The sequence below is a fragment of the Pongo abelii genome, chromosome 2 (genome assembly GCF_028885655.2).
Source record: "Pongo abelii isolate AG06213 chromosome 2, NHGRI_mPonAbe1-v2.0_pri, whole genome shotgun sequence".
Classification (NCBI taxonomy): Eukaryota; Metazoa; Chordata; class Mammalia; order Primates; family Hominidae; genus Pongo; species Pongo abelii.
The window spans coordinates 120914750-120932115 of NC_085928.1; the positions used below are offsets into that span (position 1 = coordinate 120914750).

General features: G+C 36.3%; 1 protein-coding gene across 23 annotated transcripts in view; it reads left to right on the forward strand.

Annotated features, from left to right (window-relative positions):
* CLASP2 (cytoplasmic linker associated protein 2) overlaps positions 1–17366 on the forward strand; it is a 219624-nt gene that overhangs the window by 19778 nt on the left and 182480 nt on the right. For 22 of the 23 annotated variants that reach the window (XM_054552375.2, XM_054552380.2, XM_054552382.2 and 19 more), the window contains exons 2-6: positions 1562–1640; positions 8519–8622; positions 10086–10177; positions 11279–11354; positions 14003–14100. In XM_054552375.2, coding sequence (XP_054408350.1) covers positions 1562–1640; positions 8519–8622; positions 10086–10177; positions 11279–11354; positions 14003–14100 — 449 coding nt within the window. The remainder of the gene's footprint in view (positions 1–1561; positions 1641–8518; positions 8623–10085; positions 10178–11278; positions 11355–14002; positions 14101–17366) is intronic. The other variant, XM_054552396.2, reaches the window with a different exon arrangement.

Genomic DNA, 17366 nt, shown 5'->3' on the forward strand with positions numbered 1-17366 from the left:
ATGCTTGCTGGTCTGGTTGGGGGAAACAGGGTCATTCTCTGTTTTTCTGGTCTAGCTTCAGTCTTAGGAAGCTTTTTATGTCCTGAGTCTTGGGGTAAGGCTTTATAAAGACCATGGCTTTCTCCAACTACAGACCTTTAATTATATGGGTCCCAGGATGTTTTTCTGCTCCTTCCTCTGGGGTAGAAGGCTTTTTATCTTTTTCCTCTCCTTAATAGCATTGAGTTTTACCTGTGTCTTAGGAGTAACAGTGTTTGATATCCTTCACTGAGGAGCTTCAAACTTTTACTTCTTAGCTTCAAGCTTTTGTTTCTTATGGACAAGGGTACTAGGAGCCTTTGTGCCTTTCCTGCACAGGCAGCTGTTTCCTTCCCCCAGGATTGTACCACCAAGAGATACTTTATCCAATATCCTACTCAGCCCTTAGTCTTAAGAGTGTCCAGTGGAGGTTTGTGGAGAAAGAGCTTGCAAGTAGGTGTGAACTAGAGCCTGTAAGTAGGTATGAATTCTCCTTGTGTCTGTGGCTAGTAGGGATTGTGTTTTCATGCTAGCCCACACTCAGTTGTAAATAGTTTTGTTAAGTATAACTGACTTCTTCTTACCCACTTACATCATGAGTTTATTTTCCTCCTGTCCTCTGTCACATGTGACCTACTGCCTGTGTCCCATGTCTTTGTTTAGATTTCAGGTTAGTTGGTTATTCTCCAGCCTTAGCTTTCTGATGGATTCAAGAACAGTTATGATTTTGTAGACCCAGTGGGCTTTTTCTTGTTAGAATGAGAGGGATATTCTTTCCAGTTTCTACATCCCAGACAGAAGATGAAATTCCTCTGTAATTAAAAAGGCCTTCATTTTTAACTGTTTCATTTAGGAAACATTTCAAAGTTACAAATATAGTTACGCATACCACATAACAACATTGTGGTAAATGATGGACTGTATATACAATGGTGGTCCCATAAGATTATAATAGAGCTGAAAAATTCCTATTGCCTGGTGAGGTCATAATTGTTGCAATGTTGTGCTTGCATTACCTTTTTTATGTTTAGATACACAAATACTTACCATTGTATTAACAGTTGCCTACAGTATTTTGCACAGTAACATACTGTACAGGTAGTAGCCTAGGAGCAATAGGATATACCATATAGCTTAGGTTTGTAGTAGGCTATAGTATCTAGGTGTAAATACACTCTGATGTTTGCACAATAACAAAATTACCTGATGATACATTTGTTAGAATTTATCCCTGTCATTAAGTGATGCATGACTGTAGAGTCAGTAAACTCCTGTGTAACCTTCCTCTCATTTACCAGTTAGCATTGTGCCAAATATGCTTTATCGCTATCTCCCTGTTTACACATTATTATTCTTGTTTTTATTGTTGAATCATTTGAGATTAGGGTGCTTAACCTCATGACTGTTTACCCTTGAATATCTAAATCTCATTTTTAAAAAATGTAGTATATTTATGAAGATCTTTTATATGTCAAAAATTAAATACTGATATTAAAGTATGCATCAGTAATTTATATTCATTAAAATCCCTTTTTATCTGTAGGTATCATTAATGGGATTGGAAATTTTAAGTGCCTTTGTGGACAAATTATCAACACGCTTTAAATCCTATGTAGCAATGGGTAAGTTAACTTTGTTTATTTACAATTCTAAATAAGATTTGACATGATGACTTTTTCTCTTAGTTTTTATTTAGCAGAAATAGTTCTCTGTAAATTAAAAAAATGTAATTTCTGTAATCCCAGCACTTTGGGAGGCCGAGGCGGGTGGATCACCAAAGGTCAGAAGTTTGAGACCAGCCTGGCCAACATGGCAAAACCATGTCTCTACAAAAAATACAAAAATTAGCCAGGTGTGGTGGAGTGTGCCTGTAATCCCAGCTACTTGGGAGGCTGAGGCAGGAGAATCTCTTGAACCCAGGAGGTGGAGGTTGCAGTGAGCTGAGATCATGCCACTGCACTCCAGCCTGGGTGACAGAGCAAGACTCTGTCTCAAAAAAAAAAAAAAGTAATTTTATGTAACCCAGAGATCTGCTACTTAGCATTTCAGTTTACCCAGAGACAAGGTTTTAGACTTACTTAAGTCACCTTTGAGGCAAAAAAAAAAAAGAAAGAAAGAAAATTGTTTTTACTGGATCTTTTACTATTTTGTGAAATGCTAAAATTTGTAATATAACTTACAGTGCCATGTTTCAGACTATTTGTGGGGAAGGATCAGTTTCTTCATTGCCAGCATGTTGCAGACCAATATTTTATAAAATACAATAAAAATAAATTATAGCAAAATTAAATGAAAAAAAAAAACAAGACCCAATTTTTTATCATTAGATGCAACAAACAAAATTTCTTTGGTCAAATTGCTTCAAAAACATTTTATAAGTACTCTAAATTTCCTTATCATGGACAGTCTGTAGATTGATCCTAGGCTGTAGATCATACTTTGAATAGCACTTACTTACAGTGTGTTTGTAGTACAGTGCATATGGTAGGATAATGCTCTTCTTTGTATAGTTATTAGGATTACAAAGTTGGCTCTGACTTATTTTCTAAACCCAAATGACCTTCACGTACCTTTAGAGTATAAGTGGATTTGATCCTATTATATAGCAGCATTATATAGCATATAGAAGGGTAGCCTCAGATATTAGTGATTTTCTTTGCTTTTTTCTTTAGTATTTTAAAATAGAGATGGGGTGTTGTTATGTTTTGCCCATGCTGGTCTTGAATTCCTGGGCTCAAGTAGTCCTCTCACCTCGGCCTTCCAAAGTGTTAGCATTATAGGCAGGAACCACCATGGCTGGCCAGTGATTTTCTTTTGTGGATTAAGTTATTGCCTCCTAATATCAGTATATCATCACACTTCCTTTTTGATATGTTTGGTTAACTTTTTTCTTCATGTTTGGTATGCTACCTACCATTCTGTCAGTTTTTTCTTTTATTTTCTAGTTATCTTTTCAACAGAAGCATCTGATGGGGTTTCCTATCTTTATTATTTAGTTTTAATCAACACCAGGTTCCACTTCATCCTTTGTGTTAATATTTTCTGAAAAAATATATATTTTTTAAGCTGTTAGTCTCCCCTTACAACTCTATAGTAGGCCCAGGGACTCACTGGCTTACACCTGTAATCCGAACACTTTAGGAGGCTAAGGTAGGAGGATGGCTTGAGGCCAGGTGTTTGAGACCAGCCTGGGCAATAGAGTGAGACCATGTTTGTACAAAAAAAAAAAAAAAAAAAAAAAAATTAGCAGGCTTAGTGGTGTGTGCCTGTAGTCCTAGCTATTCTGAAGGCTGAGATGGGAGGTTGGGCCCAGGATTTCAAGGTTACAGTGAACTAAGATTGCGCCACCAAGCCCTGGGCAACAGAGTGAACCTCTGTCTCTTTAAAAAAAAAAAAAAACAACTATAGTAGATACTGAAAACTGCTCTACAAGTATTTTACTTGTTTATGTTTTCTTTCTTTCTTTCTCTCACTGTCTCTGTCTGTCTCTTTATTTTCTTTCCTTCCTTTTTTTTTCTTTTTTGAGATGGGATCTTGCTCTGTCACCCAGGCTAGAGTGCAGTGGTATGATCGTGGCTCACTGCAGCCTCAGCCTCCTCAGCACTCAAGTGATCCTCCCACCTCAGCCTCCTGAGTAGCTGGGACCACAGGTGTGAGCCACCATGCCCAGCCTGTATTTTCTTAAAATATTTTGAATCAGTATTTAAAATTGAGAAGTTTTACATGAAAATTCGTATTTCTGGCTTGTCTCAAGAAATTGCCTAATGTAGTGACCCTGATCAGAAGTTGCTTTGTAGTTTCTCCTGTGTCTAGGTGATGATCTTTCCAATTCGTAAAACCTCCTCCACCCCCAAAATCCTCTTGTCTCTTCGTAACTGAGAAAGTTAGGTATGATATGGTAAGGTTGGAATACTGCACTTCTTATACTGGCTCAATTTCAGCATTTCCTGTGTCTCCTTGACCGTAAACATTTGTGTCTGTGACTCTTGCCCTGTAATAGCTCCCTGTTATTAATTGCTACAGAGAAAATTTAGACTTAAGAATAGTTCTAGGTATTATGTATCTCACTTATTTTTCAGACACCAGGAGTACCACATGGGGTTTTATGTACTGACTACACTCATATTGAGGCAACGGGAATATTGGAACCAGAATTCTAGTTTGACTCCCAACACTGTCCTGCTTTCAGAACTTAATTCTCTTAAGCTGTCTTTTACCATATATGTTCCTTCTCCATCTCAGTAGACTTTTTCTTTGTTATCTTTAGCAAGTACTTTGTCTCCACTCTAAGCTAATCAGAAACTTGCTCACTCTTTCTAGGCCTAGCTGAACTTGTTTATGCATCTGCTGTGCCCTTATTTCTTTTTGAAATCTTCCCCTCTTCTCCATGGTCCTTTCTTTCCCTTCTAAAAATGTACTTCAGATTTGAGAATCTCAGGAATTTTCAAGTTAACCTCACCCCACATTGAATTTTTCTTTACTCTGTGATTCTTATACAGTTAAATACTTAATAAATTACATTAACTTGCTTTTGTTGGTTAGTGTTTTTCATTTGTATTTGTGCAACTAGATGGCACATGTTTTTCCTTTTAATCTCCTATTCTTTCTTTTATCCCTAGGCATTTACTGTCAGTCAGTATTGTTTTCACTTTGAATCATAAGTGCTCATCATTTTCCTTAATGAAACTTGAACTTGTTATTACTTTAGGGTAATATACAGTGTGGTATAATAGGAAAATTTTATTACAGCTTTGCTATCAATTAATTGAATGCCTACTTTTTACCCATTTTTGCCTATTTACCTTTTACCCTTTTACTACTTTACATACATGAAAGATTATCCTCACTTCATTTCTAATTTGTAGAACAGCTCTGCAAGATAGGCAGCATACCTATATGCTCTTAGAGAGGTATGGAACTGGACTAAGAGTCCCAGAGTTAGCTTTTTGGTTTTATCTCTGTTACAGAACTTAGCCAGATCACTTTAGGAGTCTTTCTGTAAAAGGAAGGAGTTGAATTGAATTATGTGTGGAAGGTTTTTTGATAATCTAACTGTAGATATATATAACTTGATTTGAGAGATAATGTTTAGTTTTGGTGCACTCGGGTTATTAGTTATCATTACAGGTATTTTTAATATTCTTTTACGTTAAAAGTGAGAAGTGTTTTAGGAAAATTGAGATTCATTTTTGGTTTTAGATACAGTTCCAAAAAGAGTATAAGCTCTATTAATGTAATTCTTAAATATATAATCCATATACATAGTATTAATAATAGAAAATATTTTAGTTTCCTTTTGTGACCACATATATTGTGGAAAAATATAATTTTCAAACAAAAAATACACAATTTACATTTAATATTGATCACCAGCCCTGGTTTTATAACTGATTCAGTAAAGGATCTCATATCTTACAAATTTGTAAACTGTTTTAAAATTTTAAACAATTTTAACCCAAAATGTTATTGTAGAAGGAATACAAGAATAATTAGGCTACCTGGTTATCACTTTTGTAGAATGGTTTGCATCTTGTACAATGCTAAAAGAAAAAAAAATACTAAGAGTTACGTTTCAGACTTCTTCCATGTGTCATTGTCCAAATTCCAGTCTGTGATAGATTGATTCATTTGTTTAACACATTCATATGGAGAGCCTATTGAGTGAAAAATTCTGTTCTGGATACCCAATAAATATTTGTTGAATATGCATCATATTAAATGATAATTCAATGATCATGGGCTTGGCACAGGTGCTTTTTCCTTATTTTACTTCATCCTGTCACTAGTCATGTGAGGTATAGTTCTGTCATCCTTCCATATCTTACAGACAAGGAAACTTTGAAGTTCAGGGAATTTTCTGTTTTGTAATTAGTAACTGGTAGAGTTAGGAATACAATCTTGTTCTATTTGACTTCAAGGTAGTATGTGTTAAAAAGCAATCCAGTGCAAAAACAGTATGAATTTCTTGTTTAAATTATTAGCTGTAATGTGAAGTTTTTTGTTTTTGTTTATGTTTCGTAAAATGGTTTTTAATATTGAAGTGAGCCCCTGTTTGGGCCAACATTTGAATTTTCTTGTTGGAGTTAAATTTCACCTCTCAGGAATGAAGTGTCTTTTCTTTTTCCATTATCGTTATATGGTTGATAACATATACACACACACCCAAACACCTCAAATTATAAGTAAATGGAGATGGTTATGACTTTGATCTCACATTGTATAGATATTTATTTATTTATTTATTTATTATTTTTTGAGACAGGGTCTTACTCTGTTGCCCAGATTGGAGTGCAGTGGTGTGATCTTAGCTTACTGCAGCCTCTGCCTCCTGGGCTCAAGCCATCCTCCCACCTCAGCCTCCCAAGTAGCTCGGCTACAGACACGCACCACCACGCTCAGCTAATTTTTATAGTTTTAGTGGAGACGGGATTTTGTCATGTTGGCCAGGCTGATCTCAAACTCCTGGCCTCAAGTGATCCACTTGCCTTGGCCTCCCGAAGTGCTGGGATTACGGGTGTGAGCCACTGCACCCGGCCAGTATAAATTATTTAAAACCTGGTTTCACTGCTTGTTGTTTGCATGACCTTGGATAAGTTATTTAATCCTGCTGTGCCTTCTCTATCGAATGGGCCTACTCTGTCTCATAGGACTGTTGCAAGGATTAAATGAGATAATTCAGTGGTTAGTGCATAATAATATCTAACATTTGTTAAGTGTTTACTATTGTCTTCTGCTTTCAGAAGCTATCAGAACCAGAAGCCCATAATGGCCAACCTTATAGATGTTGAAAAATTCTTCTAGTGTTAACAGTACATCCAAGATGTATGAGAAGAATTTATATTGTTCCTATTGATGAACACTGCCTCATAATTTGACTTATGATTTTTATGTTGAGGACATTGTTTTCTTACACAGTCATTTCTGTCATTAAGCTTAAGGTTTTTGGATGTTATCTTTCCATTTGGCATGTTGTCTTCTCACTGTAGTCATTTTTTTCCCAAAAAGAATGTAATTTCTTTTTTCTTTAACTCTTGTTCATTACTATATCAGTTTTGGTTATTACATTATAGATAACAGATTGGCTTCAAATTATATACACATTTAATTATATGTGTCTATAAATAAACCAGGGAAATATTTTTCTTGATCTCATTTCTTTCTCCTTCCCTTGTTTAAACTAGACTTAGTCCTCCGTTGATTCAGAGAAAGAAAAGCTATGTAGTAGTCCCCCATTATCTTCAGGGGCTGTGTTCCAAGACCCCCAGTGGATTCCTGAAGCCTCCGATAGTCCAAACCAGTCCATGACCTGTTAGGAACTGGGCTGCACAGCAGGAGGTGAGTGGCCAGCAAGTGAGCATTACCACCTGAGCTCTGCCTCCTGTCAGATCAGCCGCAGCATTCGATTCTCATAGGAGCACGAACCCTATTGTGAACTGTGCATATTGAGGGATCTAGATTGTGCACTCTTTATGATGCCTGATCCCCAAACCATCCTCCCCGCCCCCTGCCACTGTGGAAAAATTGTTTTCCACAAAACCAATCCCTGATGCCAAAAAGATTGGGGACTGCTACTATACCTGCGATGTGTTTTTGATCTGATAACCGAAACAGCTACTAAGTGACTAATAGGCAGGTAATGTAAACAGTGCGGGTATGTTGGACAAAGGAAGGATTCACATCCCATACCGAATGGAGCGGGACAGTCCAAGGATTCATCATGCTACTCAGAATGGTGCACAATTTAAAACTTATGAGTTGTTTATTTCTAGAATTCTCCATATAATATTTTCAGACCACAGTTGGCCATGGGTAACTGAAATCACAGAAAGTAAAGCTGTGGATAAGGGGGGACTACTGTATAGCTGTAATATCAAAAGGGAAACAAAGCAAATTTCCTTGCTTTTGAACATGCAGAATGATGATAGTGATAGTGATAGTAGGTGGCATATTATAGAAAGTGCTTACTCTGTGCCCTTTACTCTTTGAGTTGTTTATGTGTATTATTTTTTAATTTTCAATAATCCTCTGAGATGAGTACTGCTACCCACATTTATGGCTGAGGAAATAGACAAAAGGTGTCTAAAAATAGACATTAGGTCACACACCTAATACGACCACACTAAATGGTAGCGGTAATTTAAGGGATTACAGGAAGATAATTTTGACTATGAGATATTTTTGCCCTATGAACTGATTTTAGAACCTGTTCCCCTTGAATTCTACTTCCTCCTTGTCCCCTCATCTATACATTTCTCTCAGAAAAATAATATTTAGTTTTGCTGTTTTTTTAACATTATTATAAGGAGATATCATGCTGCATGTATTCTTGTGAAACTTCTGTTATTTTTTATTGGATTCATGTGTAAAGAACTTAAAACAATTTCTTTACCTCACAACTCTTTATTTATGGAAACAATTGCTATTTGTAATTTTGAAAAATGTAGTTTTTAATGGAGATGAGTTATAAGTAATTACTCTTTTACTCCCTCCCCTTCTTTAGTTATTGTAGCTTTAATAGACAGAATGGGAGATGCCAAAGACAAGGTTCGAGATGAAGCTCAGACTCTGATATTGAAGTTAATGGATCAAGTAGCACCACCTATGGTAAGCCTACATTTTAAAATTCAGATTTTGCCAATGGTAATCACAGGAAATCATTAAAGCCACAGCAAGCATGAACACTGAAATTTTAAGCAATGATTTGTTGCTAATACTGTTAAGTCGATATTTAAGATACAGTGTCGATGTTTGACTTTCTGGTTTTTTCCTTTGATTCTTATTTTATACTCTTAATGCTTTTTTTTTTTTAAAAAGCTAACTAATAGATTTCAGTGATTTGACAGTATACGGATTATATTATACTTTAGGATTTTTTGGTTTCTCTTTTTTGTAAATTATAAAATGTTTATTGAGAAAGCTTATTTTGAGAACACTGAATGCTATATTGTTCATTTCTGCAACTCCTACAGAGACCAGAAGAAAATTTTTTCACAGGTGGTTACTGTGTTTTCCCAAATATTTTATATTTCAGAACTAATTTTTTTTTTTTGAAATATTGTGGTGGGTATCCTTCCACTCTTGTTTATTCATTTACATTTTGGTTGTTTTTGGCTTTCTTTGATTACAAACAGTACTATAAGGGGCATCCCTTGTACTTCTATCTTTGAACATAAATATAAGTATTTATATAGAATAGCATTCCTGAGGTAGTATTGGTGAGTCAGGTTACTCACATTTAAGATTTTTTTTTTTTTTTTTGTAATTTCTTAAGCCACCTTCTTGAAAGTTCAGTAGGGAGAGAGAAATATATTAATAGAACTGAATACAGACTCCAGAAAGAATACTGAGTACAGAAAGAGGAGGGCTGTGTATGTTGTATATTTGAATTTAGTAAAGGGTAAAGGTGGTGTTTCCAAATGTGGAGAAAGGATTGATTGGTACAGTTGGCTTTACGTTTGTAAAAATAAAGTTGGATTTCTTGTTACGCCCAAAATAATTGGTTTAGATTATTTGTATAGGTTTATCTATGCTTTTTCTAAGAGAAAAGTGTGGTAGGTAGCTATAAAATGAATTGCCCAAATACGTCTCTGAATTTGGATCCAGCATTAAAAGGAAAAAAGTCTGAATTATAAAATGTCCAAAAAAAAAAAGCCTCTTCCATGTGAGTCTATATTAGTTGCTAGGCAATGTTGGACCACTTAAATACTTACTGGACTGCTGGACTTATAATGGCAGCATTGTTATTGAAGGTTTCTTAATTATAGAAGAAATCCTGTGTCCTTGGAAATTCTAAGGTTTTCAGTTGTTGGACATGGTTCTTCCGAGAATAATCAAAATCTAAAGTGAAATATATATAAGTACTAAAATGTGATTAAGGTAATAAAAATGGGTGAGAGCAATTGTGTAATTTGGCTTAGAAAAACTTGTAAGTAGTGGAGAAATGAACAACAGTCTGATGAAAACATTCAGTTACCAATAAGGTTGGTAGTAAGATTGGGAAGAAATAAAAGATTATAACATGAATAATTTAGTTTTTTGTTATACGTTTTTACTTTTCTTTCAAATAGTACATTTGGGAGCAGTTGGCTTCTGGTTTTAAACACAAGAATTTTCGATCTCGAGAAGGCGTGTGTCTGTGTCTTATTGAAACCTTAAACATGTAAGTTTTATGATTACTGAAAATAACTGTCTTGTTTTTTATTTCTCTAAAAAAACCTCAGTTCACAAAGTCAAGGAAAGCTATGGTAATAACACATTTAAAATTATTAAAGCATATAACTTTTCATTTGATACGTTTACTGTTCATTTTTTGTGTATGTTATCTTTCATGTTCTTAATTTTTCAGTTATGTCAGTAATAAGTGTTTCTCTTTTTTTCTTTAGTATGTTAATAGTAGCCACCCAAAACAGATGGTCATGGAACTTAGTATCTATTTCTGTTCTGGACTGAATTTGGAATTACTTTTAATTCAATAGTATTTCACATATTATAGTCGTTTCCCATCCCCACTCTACCCCTAGAGCAGTGTGGGTGGGTACCAGAATCATAGACCAAGCAAAACTTTCCCAGGTAACTAGATAGTGAGGCTGGTAGCTGTGTGTAGAGTTCTGGCTGCCGTAGTTGCCACAGAACTATGACTCTGATCTGAAAAAATGCTAGGACTTTTGTTCTTGCTCTGGATTATTTTTTTAGGTTCTATGCAATGTCATAGGTCATATGTAGTAGCTTTCAACTTTTCCTATAGTGCTACTTCCTTTCCTTAACTATATTTTCACTTATTTTCTTTTATTACTTTATAGTCCTTTCTGCCCTCTAGAGCCTATAAGTGTACTCAGTCTTCACAGCTCTTTGTGCTGGATTTTGGCTCTCCTGCCATAAGCATAAAGATCTTTTAATTTACTTATTTCATTGGAATGCATTTATTTGAGACCAGAGTCTAAAAAAATCACAATTTTAAAAGTGAAAACTCTGATTTTAAGTTATTCATAGGTTGCTAGGTTTAAGAGTGCCATCGTTGAACATTTTAATCTATTGGATTATGTGTTGTCTTCACTGTCAGTTGTGATTATTTAAGTTTGCGTACTTCACATTGCTTAGAATTATTTTTTGCTTATGTCTCATATCCTTCATGTTTTAATGATGTGTGCCCATCCTCTCCACTATATTTGTTATATTGCTACAAACAAGAAGGTATAAGGATATTTTGTTTACTGTTTATTAAAAACAAATTTTCTTTATTTTTTTCTCAAATTATATTTAGTTTTGGGGCTCAGCCACTAGTCATCAGCAAGTTGGTACCACATTTGTGTATCCTGTTTGGAGACTCCAACAGTCAGGTAAATTTTATTTACATTCAGGCATTGACTGATTTTTTGGCTACCATTTCTTTTCTAGTCCTCTTATTCTATTTTTAAAAAAGAAGAGAGAGGGTGGAGGGGGATGCTGAAATCAAGATTTTACCTCATTAAAAAAAAAATCCATCAAAGTTAGTTTTTAAAAACATTATGTTCATGAAAGTTGCTTATGTTTGTCAGTTGTTTGGCTAGTAGTAAGGACAGATGGGACTTAATGGTTAGTTCTTGAGTGTGAGAGACTGAGTAACAAAGAGCTTAGATTCCCTGCTACAGTCTACCTGTATGTTAATTGTGGGCACAGATTGTCAGCTTCCTTTGGTTATTGCAGAAATTGGCTGCATAACATTTTGCAATTGTAAGAACGCTACTTAATAGAGAGAATTTATATCAGTGGTATATCAGTCGTTAGAAACTTTTTTATCTGAGCTGTCTATACCAGCGGTCCCCAACCTTTTTGGCACCAGGGACTGGTTTTGTGGAAGACAGTTTTTCCATGGGTGGGGTAGGGATGGTTTCGGGATGAAACTGTTCTACCTCAGATCATCAGGTATTAGTTAGATTCTCATAAGGAGTATGCGACCTGGATCCCCTCGCATGCACAGTTCACAATAGGGTTTGTGCTTCTATGAGAATCTAATGCTGCCACCAATCTGACAGGAGGTAGAGTTCAGGCGGTAAAGCTTGCTTCCCTGCCGCTCATCTCCTGTTGTAGTCCTTGAACAGGCTACGAACCCATATGAGTCCATGGCCTGGGGCTTGGGGACCCCTGGTCTATACTATAGGTATAATACAGGGATGTGTTCCGGTTCACGTCCCTCATGGTGAACTTGAATCTTGACTGTAAACTTTTTGGCTCAGCTTGGCCATTTGGAGTGACCTCGGGAAAGATTTTCCCTTCTTTTATATCCTACCTGCTCCTCAAGATGTTTGTAGAGAATTCTACTGTCTCTTCAGTTGCTGTTTCACAGTGAGCTGTGCAAGGGAACTAGAGCTACCTTTCAAATTCCTGTATTCAGACCACATTCTTTTTTTTTTTCCTTTTATTGTAGCAAATACAATATAAAATTTACCATTCTAACCATTTTAAAGTGTAAGTTCAGTGGCATTACGTACATTCACATTGTTTTGCAACACCCATCATCACCATCTAGTTCCAGGACTTCTTCATCTTCCCAGACTGAAACCCTGTACCCACGAAACAGCAACTCCCCAGTCCCTGGCAGTCCCCCGTCACACCCCCGGCGCACTCTCCCCCTCCCCAGCTCCTGGCAACCACTATTCTCCTTTCTGTCTTTGTGAATTTGACTGTTCTTTGTACCTCATAGAAGTAGAATGATAGAATATTTGTTGTTTTGTGTCTGGCTTGTTTATTTAGCATAATGTCTTCAAGGTACGTCCATCTTGTAGCATGTATCAGAATTTCCTTCCCTTCTTTTTTAGGCTGAATAATATTCCATCGTGTATATATAGCACATTTTGTTTATCCATTTATCTGTGGATGGACATTTGGGTTGTTTCCACATTTGGCTATTGTGAATAATGCTGCTGTGAATATTAGTGTAAAAAGTATCTGTTTGAGTTCAGGCCACATTCTTGAAATGCAGTTTTAATACATAATACAGGAAAATACATTAACCATGATCATAATTTGTATTAATATAGTTATTGGCAATTGTTTACATAATCTTACTACAGATAGGATTTTTTTTTTTTTTTTTTTTTTTTTTTTTTTTTTTTGAGACGGAGTTTCGCTCTTGTTGCCCAAGCTGGAGTGCAATGGCGTGATCCTGGCTCACTGCAACCTCCACCTCCCTGGTTCAAGCGATTCTCCTGCCTCGGCCTCTCAAGTAGCTGGGATTACAGGCATGTGCCACCACGCCGGGCTAATTTTTTGTATTTTTAGTAGAAATGGGGTTTCACCATGTTAGCCAGGCTGGTCTGAAACTCCTGACCTCGGGTGATCTGCCAGCCTTCGTCTCCCAAAGTGCTGGGATTACAGGCATGAGCCACCATGCCGTGCCTACAAATAGATGATGATGATGATGATGATTATTATTATTATTAATTTATGTATTTATTAATTTTGAGATAGAGTCTTGCTCTGTCGCCCAGGCTGGAGAGCAGTGGCATGATCTTGGCTCACTGCAACCTCCACCTCCCTGGTTCAAGCAATTCCCCTGCATCAGCCTCCTGAGTAGCTGGGATTACAGGCGCGTGCCACCATGCCCAGCTAATTTTTTTGTATTTTTCGTAGAGGCGGGGTTTCACCATGTTGGCCAGACTGGTCTCAAACTCCTGACGTCAGGCAATCCACCCTCCTTGGCCTCCCGAAGTGCTGGGATTACAGGCATGAGCCACCGTGCCCAGCCACAAATAGATTTTTTAAAAGCTTAATAAGTAACTTTTATTGACAAGTTTCTCAAATTTCTGTAAAATCATCTTTTAGTAGTTTTTTCTAGAAGCATCTTGGCAGGCCCTCTTGTTTTTTTACTGATGACAAGCCATATATGCAGGGGCATTAAAATCCACTTAGAGCTTCAAGTTGGTCTGTTAGTGTAACGTTACCTTGAGATGAAGTATTTTATTGTATCATATGTAAGTTTCTTAAAAAGTTCTAAATTCTTTGACAGGTGAGAGATGCTGCAATATTGGCTATAGTGGAGATTTATAGACATGTGGGAGAAAAAGTGAGGATGGATCTTTATAAGAGAGGAATTCCCCCTGCTAGGTAAGTCTTGCTAAATTTGGTTCTTTTTTTTTTTCACCACTAGTTTTAAAAGTTTTCATTTTATTTGTTTATTTCAATTTATTTATTTATTTATTTATTTATTTATTTATTTTTTTTTGAGATGGAGTCTCGCTCTTGTTGCGCAGGCTGGAGTGCAGTGGCATGATCTCGGCTCACCACAACCTCTGACTCCTGGGTTCAAGTGATTCTTCTGCCTCAGCCTCCCGAATAGCTGGGATTACAGGCGCATGCCACCATGCCCGGCTAATTTTTTGTATTTTTAGTAGAGACGGGGTTTTTCCATGTTGGTCAGGCTGGTCTCAAACTCTCAACCTCAGGTGATCCACCCACCTCAGCCTCCCCAAGTGCTGGGATTACAGGCAAGAGTCACTGCACCCATCCTATTTTAATTTAATTTATTTTTATTTAATTTATTTTTAATTTAATTTATTTTTAATAATATTTTTATTATAAAATTATTTTAATTTATTTTTAATTTAATTTATTTTGAGACAGAGTCTTGCTCAGGCTGGAGTGCAGTAGCACAATCTTGGCTCACTGCAACCTGTGCATCCTGGACTCAAGTGATTCCCCCATCTCAGCCTCCTGAGTAGCTGGGACTACAGGCACACGCCACCACACCTGGCTGATTTTTGCATTTTTAGTTGAGACGGTTTCATCATGTTGACCAGGTTGGTCTCGAACTCCTGACCTCAAGTGATCTGCCCACCTCAGCTAAAGTGCTGGGATTAGGTGAGAGCCACCGTACCCAGCCTGTGTATTTAAATAGGTTCAAATTTTTGAAATTTTTTTTGTTTTGTTTGTTTTTGAGACAGGGTCTGGCTCTGTTGCCTAGGCTGCAGTGCAGTGCTACGATCTTGGCTCACTGCAACCTCCACCTGCCGGGCTGAAGCCATCCTCTCACCTCAGCCTCCCAGCAACAGACATGTGCCACCACGCTTGGCTACTTTTTGTATTTTTTGTAGAGATACAGCCTGTTGCCCAGGCTGGTCTTGAACTCCTGAGCTCAAGCAGTCCTCCCGCCTCAGTCTCCCTGGGATTATGGGCGTGAACAACTGTAGTCAGCCGAAATGTTTTAAAATTCAAAAGATACAAAAGGATACATATGTTATCACCATTTAAAAAGTTCTTAAGGTCCTGTAATATTTTTTGTCATTGTTTCATTATATATTCATTTATTATTTAGTATGTAATTATGTACCATTATCAAGTAATCATCCTTTGATACCAGGTGGTAATAGTCATTATTTGGGAGATGCTCGAGCAAGGATTTACTAAAAATATTAATTCATTCATCAAGTAAATCCTTTAAAAGTATGTACTGTTGAAAGGTACCATACAATTTATTGGGTAACAGAAACTGTATGAGAATCAGTTTTTTAAAAGCTTAATAAGTAACCAATTGTAGGGTTCTTACAATTGCAAAATGTTATGCAGCCTATTTCAGCAATAACCAAAGGAAGCTGACAATCTGTCCCCACAATTAACATACAGGTAGACTGTAGCAGGGAATCTAAGCTCTTTGTTACTCAGTCTCTCACACTCAAGAACTAACCAGTAAGTCCCATCTATCCTTACTTCTAGCCAAACAACTGACAATTTGTGTGTTTTTTTTTTTTAATTAGTCACTACTCTTAAAACCTGTTCAACTAAAAAGGAAATCAAGAATATGTGAGTAGTGTGGCATTAGTCAGATCACTAAAGATCCTGCTGATAATCTTCTAGTGTATCAGAAAATATTTTTCAATGGCTTTTTTTCTTTACTGCTTCTCAGTTTATATACTTTTATTAAGGATATTTGTATTAAAGTATTTCTTTTTCTTCATAATGAAATTTTGAGGGCATTCACTAAAGGATTTTTTTTAAACTTTTTATTAGGGTATTTAGCATTTCAAACAAATACTCAAGTAGGTGGAATAAAATAATGAACCTTCATTTACCTATTACTTGGTTTGAACAATTATCAATGTGTATCCAGTTTTTTGTGTTACACCCTAGACTACTTACCCTTGTGCTGTATTATGTTGAAGCAAGTCCAAGTTATAACATTTCACTTGTAAATATTTCAATATATTTTTAAAAGAAAAAAATTTTTGTCAGTCACAACAATACCATCATCACACTCTATAAAGTTTTTTTTCATATAATTCTATAATATCAAATATGTAGTTAGGGTTCAAATTTCCAGTTGTTTCATAAATATCATAAGTGTGTGTCTTAATCTGTTTTGTGTTGCTGTAAAGGAATATCTGAGGCTGGGTAATTTATAAAGAAAAGACGTTTATTTGGCTCATGATTCAGGGGCTATACAAGAAGCATCGTGCCAGCATTTGCTAGGCTTCTGGTGAGGGCCTCTCACAGCTTCTACTCACAGTGGAAAGCGATGAGGTGGTGGTGTTTGCAGAGATCACCTGGCCAGAGAGGAAGCTAGAGAACAAGAGTCAGGCTCTTTTTAACTACCAGCTCTCGTAGGAACTAACCTAGGGAGAAGTCATTCACTCTTCCCTGCCCCAGGGAGGACAGGACATTAATCTATTCATGAAGGATCCACACTCATGACCCAAACACCTCCCATTAGGTCTCACCTCCAACATTGGAGATCAGATTTCAGCTTGAGGCTTGGAGGGATCAAATTCAAACCATAGTAGTATGTATGTGCTTTTAACAATTTGTTGAATCAGGGTCCAAATAAAGTCTGTATGTTATATTATGTTTTGTTAAGTCTTTTAAAACCTTTATGTACTCCAACACTCTTTTATCCTTGTGTTTTATTTGTTGAATAAGCTGACAGTTTATTCTGTGAAGTTTCCCCCATTCTGGAGTTTGCCAATTCTTTTCCTGTGGTATAGTTTAACATGTTATTTTCTCTTCATATCCTGTAATTGTGTAGTTAAATCTAGAGATTTCAACAGATATTTGGTGGGGGGATGTCAGGAAGAGCAAGGCGACTTTATAGGTGGTGATGTGTTCTAGTATGACGTGTTTCATTATATTTGGTTGTCTCTCTTAGCAGCAGTTGTTTGCCAGTACCAATTATTTGCTGGTAATAAGATTGTCTCAGAAATAAGCTTTTTGTTGACTTGATCATCTATTCATTTTCTACTTCCAGGGCTAACAAGAATTCCATTTGAGTAAATTCTACGTCATTTTATGGATGAAAGAAAGAAGTGATGTTAACATATGTATTTGTGTGTGTGTGTGTGTGTATGTATACATTATATCTTTTCTAAATTTATATTGAAATT